This window comes from Cajanus cajan, chromosome 9 (genome assembly GCF_000230855.2).
Source record: "Cajanus cajan strain Asha chromosome 9, NIPB_CcT2T_4, whole genome shotgun sequence".
Lineage (NCBI taxonomy): Eukaryota > Viridiplantae > Streptophyta > Magnoliopsida > Fabales > Fabaceae > Cajanus > Cajanus cajan.
This window is the reverse complement of record NC_138525.1, coordinates 18,913,518-18,924,918: the sequence shown is the minus strand read 5'-3', so window position 1 is coordinate 18,924,918 and position 11,401 is coordinate 18,913,518. Positions and strand designations below refer to the sequence as shown.

General features: G+C 26.7%; 1 protein-coding gene across 1 annotated transcript; it reads left to right on the top strand.

Annotated features, from left to right (window-relative positions):
- The first annotated feature begins 8,038 nt into the window (after positions 1-8,038).
- Positions 8,039-10,606, top strand: LQY1 (DnaJ/Hsp40 cysteine-rich domain superfamily protein). Its single transcript, XM_020348793.3, has 5 exons — positions 8,039-8,287; positions 8,414-8,497; positions 8,610-8,661; positions 9,687-9,843; positions 10,303-10,606. Exons 1-5 carry the CDS (start codon positions 8,138-8,140, stop codon positions 10,322-10,324), a joined length of 465 nt encoding a protein of 154 aa, XP_020204382.1. The 5' UTR covers positions 8,039-8,137; the 3' UTR covers positions 10,325-10,606.
- The last annotated feature ends 795 nt before the right edge of the window (positions 10,607-11,401 follow it).

The window sequence follows — 11,401 nt, the reverse complement described above, 5'->3', positions numbered from 1 at the left end:
AATATTTTTAATATACAAATTATATTATAATTAAAAATTTTAATAAAGAAACATTTTATCATATAACTTATTTTTAATATTTATAAGAAATAATTTATATTGTGATATAAATTTATTTTTAACTATTTATAATTTTTCACATATATTAAAATTTAATTTTAAAATATAAATATAAATTAAAGAGATAAAAAGTTTAAAAATTACTAAAAATATTTTTTTGAAAATAAAAAACTAAAAATACTTTATCATTAAAAAATTGTCCATGAAAGTACTTTTGTTTGAGAAAAATATTTTAAGCCTACTTTAATAATATATCTTTTTTATTTGGTAACCATAATTAAATCACCATAAATCTGTCGGTACTGATTTATCAAAGTAAAATTCTAATTTTATTTCAAGAATAATATAAAAAAATCATTTATAATAGTATATACTGTATATAAATTTTATAAAATTTGAAAAAAACTTAGAAAAAGAAAACTGTAGTGGACATTTAGGAGCATTTGTTTTGCCTTGATTGTAGGAGTAAAGCAATTATAAGCAGAAATAAGAGGGATTGAAGTGATACCTGAACAGGAGCAACTGCAGAAAATTAGAACTTTTTGTGATGGACTGATGGTGATAAAGAAATAAATTGATGATAGAATGTTTTATTTGTTTTAAAATAAGCTTCTGGGTCAGTGCAAGGTGTGAGTATGAAAAATGACGAAGTAACCAACCACTTCAGATCTCAATTATGAATTAGGGTGTCCAATCTGAGTAGAGAATCTTATCTGTGTAGCTATAATCAGCATAAAATTAAATTATCAAAATAAATATAAAAAAAATAGGTACACTTGTGTTGTGGATAGATTAGGATGTACTGCAACAGTGCTTTGGAAGTAAAAGCATAGTATATGCATGAATCATATAATAATGGTCACAGTCCACTAAAGTTTCAATATTATATAAATTGTGAATCAGTTCATAATTGATATTAACAGAAGGAGAGTATTCAATACATATTTTTTACACACTTATTATTGGTAAAATTTATAGAAAACTATATAACGACCACTTATCAGTAAGATTTATCAAATCTGAAATAATTAATGTTTATAGAATTTTTTTTTTAATAAACTTAAACTAATAATAAATAAAAATATATAATCAAAAAATATAACTTAGTTCAACAATATGAGTGAATTATTATTAATATTAATTAGTATAAGTTGGATTTAAATAGATAATGTTGGATTGGAATAGATAATATATATATATATATATATATATATATATATATATATATATATATATATATATTAAAGAAAACGTTATTAAGGTAGTGTTTGTTTCCATGGATTTACTGTTCATGAGTAAAGAAAGGCGAAGAAATTTGTTGTTCGTTTCCGGTGATTTGCGACGACGAAAAGGCGAAGAAAAGGGGAGAGAAGCGTGATTCTCGTCCTCGCACAAAAGCGAAGAAAGCAGAAGAAAGTCACGTAGGATTTATAAAAACCCGAAAGTGCCCCTTCGCATGCATGCGTAGTGTGCCATGCAGTAGAGGAAGCATATACAAAGGAAGCATAATCGATTATGCAAGGCTACATAATCGATTATGCAAGGCCATAATCGATTATGTAGTCTTGCATAATCGATTATGCTTGGCCACATAATCGATTATGCTGTATATATATACACAACATAATCAATTATGCTATATATATATACACATCATAATCGATTATGCTGTATATATACAGCATAATCGATTATGTTATATGTTATCGATTATGTTATATGTATAACATATAACATAATCGATTGTTATATGTTATACATATAACATAATCGTATATATATATAAAATATTAATATTTAATATATAATATATATATTAAATATTAATATTTTATATATATATATATATATTTAATATTTAATATTTAATTTATATATATAAATTAAATATTAATATTTTTATTTTTTCACTTTTATATATATTAAAATTTGTTTATTTATATTATACAATTTTTTTATATTAAGAAAATCCTATTATTTAAATATTAATATCAAAAAGTGAAAATATAAAAAAATAATACCTGTTTATAAAATTAAAATAATAATATTTTTTATTTTTATTAATATTAATATTATTTATTATAATTAGCATCATTATTATTTATTATGATTCTTATTATTTTTTTAATATTTATTTTTATTATTTTTTTAAAAAATATACTTATTAATATAATTTTATTGTAATTATTATTATTTATAATAAATAATATTATACTCATTTTAATCTAAGGGTAAAAGTATAAATCATATTTATTTATTAAATTTTTAATTTTTATCTATCATTAAATTTAAAGTAAATATTTAAATTAAATTATTTTTAATATTTTATAATTTTTTAAATTAAAATTTATATATTTATTTTTTAATTATAATAATTATAAACTTTTTTAACTTAAGGGTAAAATAGTAATCTTACACAATTATCAATTAAAAAATTTATTTTTATCTATCACATCAATCAATTCACTCACAAACTTTCACAAACTTTCTCTACACTTTCCATTCACTTTCCCTTAATCCAAACAACTTCACTTTCCACTCACTTTCCCTTTAAATCTTTCCTTTTCCACTCCTCCTTTTCCATCTTCAAATCCAAACAAAGCCTAAGATTTGCATTGGTAGAACATGTGATGGTTCAACAATTTTTTTATTTATTTTTTCTCACATATATCTCATTCAGAAAATAATCATATTCAAGATGCAAAGTTATTATTGAAGGGACACTCCTCCACCCTGACCTGCATATTATTGTGAAGATTTATCTCACTTGTTTACAAGCATTTTTTTTTAATGTTTGAATGATATTATTTATTTAACTCTTCATTTTTTTTTATTATTATCAAAACATCTCATGAAATTTTTTTTATACTTCCGATATCTTACCTCTACTATACTTACGAAATTGATAGTGATAAATGAACATTGATTAGATTAAAAGTGCAAAATTATGGAAGTGTATAATGCAATCTTAATTAACTAATTTAAAATTTTTTATAACTATAATATTGATAAAGTATCTATTAATTTTGATGATGATTAATTTATGTCAAAGAATTAGACTAATAATATTAAATGAAAATTTTCTTTTAATTATATTTTTTAAGTACACAAAACTTGAATTTAAAACTTTGTTTAAAAGAATCGACTTCACTACCATTCGATAAAGAATTTATTAATATCCTATGAGAAATAATTTATTAATAGTCATTTAGAGTTTGGACCACTGCTTATTATAATTAGTTCAGTTCTCTCTCTCTAAAACTTGATTTAATTAATTTATGAAGAAATAAGCAGCTAGAGTGTGAAGAAGGAAGGTGAATGTGAGCAGCTAGTAGTGCATATAGCTTTAAATAAAGTAATTTGTGAAGTCCCATAGTCACGTGGGGGTATGCCTTTGGTTTGGCATCTTGTTTCTGCTAACATGTGTGGCACAATATCTTCCGACACAAATGATGTGCCACCTTAAAAATACATTAACGTGTCCTAAACAACAACACACCAATACCTAGTTTCATTTCAAGTTTTTTTTTTAACCCTTCAAAATTGTTAAAATCTCTTGTGCATTTAAACTTTTCAATATGTATACACTAGTATTATAATGCACGAGCACACTCATTCTCAATCATTATTTTTACCCACCATTTGTATCTTTAATTATTGTCATATTTTTTTTTCTTATAGACATGATTTACACAACATTACAAAACTGATAAATAAAAATCATTTATATTTACATAATGTAATTTTTATTCGGTAACATTTGAAGATATTATATATATAATTATGGTACGATAAAGTGAAAATACGTTGACATTTAGTTATATCTAATGTTCTTGCATCTAAATATACATGTCCTTGATGAATTGGATTGGCATGGGATGATATGATTATCTTTAGGAGGTGGAGTGGAGGGCACGGGTCTTGGGAGTTTTTGTCAACCACAAGAAAGCTAAGAGAACAAACATGGTAGAGATAATTGGCATCAAAAGTAAAAGGTTAGAAGAAAGAGAGTCTCATGAAATAAAAGGCTAGAGTATATTTCAGAAAGGCAAAGGGACCCTAAGATGATGAATGATATGAATGACTGAATAAGGGTATCATTAATAATATATAAAGGTAAAGAAATTAAACCAACGAAAAGGGAGCCATGTGGATATTGGAGAAGTTGATGTTTCCTCATCAAAGTGGGGTGAAACTGAAAAGAAAAAAAAAAAAGAAAGAAAGAAAGAAGGAAAGCCTTGGATTCTACGTTTCTCAAAGAGTGAGGGATCCATTCCATGTTATGGGACATGCAAATGTTCAATATAGATATCATGTACCATGATACCAATGGCTAAGGTTCAACCACATAAGTGTTCACAAAAAGTTGTTACACTAAATCTATAACATGAAGTCAATTTATTCGAAAATTGTGTTATTAACTAAGAATCGAGATTCAGTTTTTGAATTAAACATGAAATCACAATTAAAACTATCCCTTTAATCTTATAAGAATTGACTCGAAACATAAAAAAGTTATATCTTCTTATTTTAAAAAAAAAATATTATCAATAACAAGAAAAAAAAAAATGTTGAATGTTGGTCACTCCCTCTCCCATGTGCCACCTAATTATGCCCATTTGTTAGGCTGTCGCTCTCATGTTTATATATATAATATAATAATGTCTATACCCTCTTTCGTACCTTTTTGTTTTATTTCTCGACGCAAAACTCGCTTATATTTTCCTTCTTTACCTTAAATAGATTCTGAGGAAAGAAGCATGTTTCATCTCGCTTATGTTTAGTTTAACTTGTTTTAGAAAAATAATTACTTACTTCATCACTTTTCTTTTTGGAGAGGTTTATTAAAAATACTATTTAGTAACCCAATTTTAAATTAGGCAAATTTATTTCTCCAAATCAGATTAATGATCTCTCACATAAATAGTGTGGGATATCCTAATAATGACCAAAAATAAAAAAGAAACTTTTTGATTAGGATCTCCCTCTCTAGTGTAGTGTTTTAGTAATCTCGTAGGTGAATACGATCATAAAAATTGAGGTGGATATGGATAGAGAATACTATTGACACTCTTATTTTACTATTTTAACCACCCGTCTCTCAAAAAGCTTAATATTTGACAAAAATAACACTGACTTTTCATACCCAACCGTAACGTTATTTTCGTTGTGTATCTAGTTTTATTATTGTGTCATTTTTATTAAAGAATAAGTTAAATATGCAATAAATTTTGGATGCCAAACACGTTTCAGAATTAATTGTCAGTTATTTGTTTTATTGTGTATAAAGAACATGTATATTTGGTTAAAGTCATAAGATTACGATGAATAACAAAGTGCTCCCTCATAAAGTCATAATGCATATACATTAAACTATTTTTTTTTTGGTACTTTTTACAGTGTCTTCGAATTTAATATTGTTACTTTTTTTCTTTGGTGACAAAATGAATCAACGACAAGGAAAAAAATACAAGACAAAATAAATACGTAAATAAAAAAATTAATTAATGCAAATTTTTAGCAAGAAAAAGTGACAATAAAAAAAATAGAAAAAGGAAAAATAGATCAAATAATATTAGATTATATTTAGGTTACTAATTGTTATTGATTTAAATGATTAAAATATATAAATTGATAATCCATTATTAGGAGCTATTTATTTTGAATTTAATTTTTTTATTCTTTACATGCCCAAAAAGACTTAGGTCTAATCATCATAAGATAAATAATAGAATTCGAATTAATTTATAAAATGGGCTAAGCCCAAGAGCATGAATAAGACAAGAAAAAAAAAACAGTTGAAGATAGTGGACCGATGCCCACCATCCAACCTAAAAGAAAGTTAAGGGTTCATGATATATATACCTCCTTTTTTCTATAAGTAAATCTCCTTTTAAAAAAAATTATTAAAATTTTAAAATATTCTTAATTTTTTGTTTTAATTTTTTTAATTTTACATCCACAACATTTAATTTAGTATTTTTTTTCACATATCTTTCCTTTTTTTTTTAATTTTTACATGCACCCCTTATTTTTCCTTCACCCCACCTATTTTGGTAACATATGAAAATTGAAAGAGAAAAAAAAAGCGTGTGAATAAGAAAAAGAAAGTAGCAAATTGAAAGTTAAAAGTGTAAAATTATAATTTTTAAAAAAAATTATAATATTTTATAATTTTTAAAAAAAATTATAATATTTTATAATTTTTTTTAAGAAGGAGGTATACTTGTAAAAAAAAGGAGATGTATATATCATGAGGCAAAGATAAGAGGAATAAAACTTGGGCCGAGCCCATGGTGCTACCTCAACAAATTAATATTCAGAATGCATTTTTGGATAATTTTTATGTTCTTAAATTTATTTTCTAAAATATATTTACTACATTCTAGAAAGTAATTTCTATGAGCATTAAAAGTTAAAAAAATTTCAACTAATTATCAATTACAATATCACGAGTATTGAGATTTGTTCTTTGTTTTTTTTCGTGTGTTGTCCTTTGTTCATAGCATGTTATTGTGAGAACTATGAACAACTTCAATCTTCTCTGACCAAGTTTCTCTCCAGCTACTATCATGAAAAATCTCAACTGATTGCTTATTGCAATAGCTATTACTTCTTTTTTTCAGTAAGAGAAGAAAGACACTTTATATTTCTGTATATTTATATATTTGTTTTTGAGGGATGAATAGAAAATGAAAAAAAAAAAAAAACTGAACAGATGGAAATTGCCTCGACTCTTTTGTGGGAAGGAGAAAATGTATATGACAGGAAGAGAATATGCGAATTTTTTTTCTCAAATAATATATTTTTTTTAAATTACTAAAAAAACATCTATTACACATTATTTACCCAAATAGACCTCTTTACTGTTCACACTCAGAATTCGGTTCCCGAAAAACCGAATTCTGAACAGTGTTATTTTTTATTTTTTAAAAATAATTTTTTTAAAAGATATTATTTGAGAAAAAAATTCGAGAATGTGCAGCAGCTAAAAGATATATAAAAGGGTTATAATAATACCAGTAACTTTTATTAAGTATTACACCACTTAATAACTTTATATTAAATGTGAATTTTGTAAATTCAACCATTAGATCAAAAGTTCATATCACTTTATATATTTATATTAAATTTTGTTAAAATTGAACAACAACTTGAAGGTAATCAAAGTATTCATATTTAAGTATATTTTGAAATAAATATATTACATAAATTTTTTTTTATAAGAATGAAATATCAAATCATCTTGGATTAATATAAAATTATATATATATATATGATATAAGAGTAAAGAATTTTTAATTTTACAGTCAGATTTACAAAATTCACATTTAATATAAAATTATTAAGCAGTATAATATTTAGTAAGAGTTATACTGATATTATTATAACCCTCCCCGTATATATATATATATATATATATATATATATATTTAAAATTATTTATTCCGAAAACTTAGTTCTAAATATTCAAAATGTATTATGAAAATAAGTTTTCAAAAGGAATCCAAAATTAAGTTTCGAAAAGTTATTTTTCAAATGTTCAAGGAAATTTTTTTTGTAAGGTAAAAATATTTGAGATCAGAATTTAATTCATTTAATTCATAAATCAAGTTTAATGAACTAATTATTAAATTAAATTTTAAATTATTTTTGAGTTAGTTCATTTCATTACCACTCCTACCAAAAAGTACATGAACATTAAACTTCAAAAATAAAACATTAGATCTGTACTTATTTTTATTGAACATGCAGAAAAAAAAACAACGATGGACTTTTTGTAGTCCCAACATGAGTTGTTGGATCATGGGCTTTCCAAAATGATGGGCTTTTTGGGGTGATGAGATTTGACAAGCCGAGTTGAGTTCCGCTAAGGAATTGAAATGCATGGTGACATGATAATGGAGCCACGTGGAAGATGGGACAATGACTATGTGGTCGTTACCGCCACTAGTTTAGGTGTGGATGATGTCCACACCTATTGTTGGGACTTTCATTGCCTCATTTCTCATTCTTTTTCAGTTGAGTTCTCAAACCAGAAAAGTGGTCAAAAAAATTGAAGTGAAGGGAGTGAGAGATGACACTATCTCCTTCTCTTTCTCTCCATAACTTGCATTCTTCCTTTCTTTGTTGCCCTCTAAAATCCAAGCCATTAGCTAGAAATATAATTCAACCAAAACCCACTTCTTATCCACGTATTAGAGCTCTAGACCTTGATCAAAACACGGTTCTTCCTTCTATTTCAATTCTTCTTTAGTTATTTATTTGTATAACTTAAGAAACATAATGTTCCTTGTTTTTCTTTTTGATCAGATTGAATTGTTACATTATACATGTTTGTTTTTAATTTCAGGTAGTGGCTATAAGTGTTGGAGTTGTGAGTGTGGCTGTTGGGATTGGCATTCCAGTGTTCTATGAAACCCAAATCGATAATGCTGTATGAAGTGTTTTTACTTTACACTATACCATTTAATTTTAGCTTGTTTATTTATCATCTAATATTTTGGTATTTGTAGTTGGGTTTTGATTACAGCTTCTCTTTGTTGCAGGCTAAGCGAGACAACACGCAGCCCTGCTTCCCGTGCAATGGATCTGGTGCTCGTAAGTATAACTTTTAGTGTTCTTTTTCATCATACTTCAAACTTGTTGCTTGGACTCTAGGGAAAATTTTCTATGTAGAGCATTATTAAAGTATGCCACAAATTGTAATTGCAATGCTGAATAAGGACTAAGTAACTTAATTGTTTATAGTCATTAAGTTCTTATATACAAGACTTTGGGTCTATTTGGGTAAACTTTTCCCGAAACATTTTTAGGAGAGCAAAATAGAAAAAAATAAGTGAAATAAGCTTCTCCATAAACTAAAGTTAACTTATGAATGAACTATTTTGTAGAAACTACTTCCTATTTAACTTCTGCAAAATCTTATTTTAATTTATGAATAAGTTAGTTTTAGATGAAAAACTTATTTTAATTTTTCTTCCTATTTTTCTCCTTTAGACTTATGGAGAAGTTTATCCAAACAAAGCCTTTCTATCAAAATTTTGTCTGTGTAACTTACTAAAAAGAGCTTATAGGAGTCATATGCTAACAAGTATAATCACATTTGTTCTTTCCCCTCAATTCCAAAAATAATATAATAGGATGTGATGCTTATGAGGATGTCAAATTGAATTTGCTTAACTTGTGCCAGACATTAGGTTGTAAATCTAATCAGCTCAACTCCACATAGTGAAAGTAAACTTGGTTATGCAGTTGCAGTCTAGGGTAATAGACTAATTGTTATCTTTTCGAGATATATTCCTTCTTCTTTGTGCTTTGGTGTGAAAATTAGCTCTCACAGGCACTTTCTCTTCTCCATGAGTAAGTGTGTGTGTATGTGAAAATTTACAATGAATTATATTGCACAGCATAAGAATGAAAAGAAGGGAACAATTGGACTGCGCTGAATTAATAAGAATGTTGAAGAGAAGAAATCACAAGTTATGACAAATTGGTTGTCTCAGCACTAAATCAAGCCAGGGATATGCTATTTCATATATTTACTAGTTCAAACTTCTTCCCTATAAAACTGATTTGATTGCTGATAGTTTTTTGACCAATCTTAATTTAAATTGTTACACCAGAGAAATGCAGATTTTGCCTGGGATCTGGCAATGTGACAGTTGAACTTGGTGGGGGTGAGACCGAGGTCTCTAGATGCATAAACTGTGATGGTGTTGGTTCATTGACATGCACAACTTGTCAAGGATCTGGAATTCAACCTCGATACCTTGACCGCAGGTATGGAGTTCTGCGGTCTGATTGCCCCCCCTTTGTAATTTATCAATTGAACAAATTTAGTCATTATGCATACCATCACAAATCAGCACTCATTTTGCCAAAATGATGAGGCTAAAAGGATCAATGCTTTTGAGAAACCTTAATTACTGCATGAAATAAGTTTCTTCAACAAAATCTTAAGCATTGCTGATGTCAGTGTAGCTTCTAGTGAAATCACTAATCAATACTGGCAATAATAAGAAGTGATTCAACATGTAAGAGGCTAAAAGGATCAATGGTTTTGAGAAGCCTTAAGTTACCGCATCAAATAAGATTCTTGAACAAAAACTTAAGCATTGCTTAGATTAGTGTATATTCTAGTAAAACCACTAATCACTTGTGACAATAAATTGATGATAATCATCTTTATAGAATAATGTTCAAGTCGTTAACCACTGTTTTGTGTTTCTTATTAATCAGAGAATTCAAAGATGACGACTGATACAAGCTAAGAATAAGTGGCGCTGATTTTGGATCTAATTATGAGGTTATTGTACTTATTTAATTTCTTTGATATTTGTACACACCAAATACAACTGTGTAAATCATGTTGATGCTTTCATTTGGCCACTCACTTTCGTTGCCTATCTCTGTAAAATTTTGATGTTTTCTAGGCATTGGTTTATTCAATTATTGAATGCCCTGTTGTAAGAATTGGATTTTGTTGGGTATCTGCCCAAGCCAGGACTAAGGAACTATGCCTAAATTACGATCATTGGTGTTATTTCTGTCTCTTGAATTAACTTTTATACTTTAAAGGAGTCATCGTAAATACCTAATATTTACTGCTAGTCACCGGTAATTCAAGCAAAATAAGCCATAAGAGTTATAAGCTCAGTAGTTAAATCATTTTTTTTATCGCTTAAACATGAAGAAATAACGTAAAGAGGCCAGTTTGTAGTTTGTACCTTGAGATCTATATATGAACGGCTATCAAATTAATGCATTGTTTTTGGTTTACTTAAGAACTATATATGAAATAGTTATTTTCTATTGTATAAAAAATGTTATATCTTTTATTTCTTATTGCTATTTAAAAGGTTAAAAATGCAAAAGGAATAAATGAAAACATAAATAAAAAAAAGTAAATGAAATAAGAAAATAAAATAATATTAAAATTAAAATTAGAAAGAAATGTCACGTGACAGATGTAATAGAAAAACTTTAATATCATATATAGATTCTTGGTGTTATCCACTTGGCTTTCCATTAGCTGATACTACTTCTGAACATAAATAGTTGATTGTGTTTATTTATTTATTTATCAGAATGAAGCCAGTGATAAACGGATGTCTTCTGAATTATGCCACTACCCCATTAATTTCAAATAAAATATTTCCGGGAAAAAAATTCTGACAGCTACCTTCGCCGTATCTCTGGAACGCTTTAAAATTTATGAGAATATATTTGAAATAAAATGATTTACCAATTCGAGCTAAAGTGGCTCGATTTATAAATCATAAACATTTTATAAAATAATTCCCAAAGTGGGTTGAATTTGTAAAACACTATCAAAGAT

Coding starts and splice junctions, on each gene's coding strand:
- LQY1 (XM_020348793.3), top strand. CDS start 8,138: ATGACACTATCTCCTTCTCTTTCTCTCCATAACTTGCATTCTTCCTTT. Junction 8,662..9,686: donor GTGCAATGGATCTGGTGCTC/GTAAGTATAACT, acceptor TTGTTACACCAG/AGAAATGCAGATTTTGCCTG. Junction 9,844..10,302: donor CCTCGATACCTTGACCGCAG/GTATGGAGTTCT, acceptor CTTATTAATCAG/AGAATTCAAAGATGACGACT.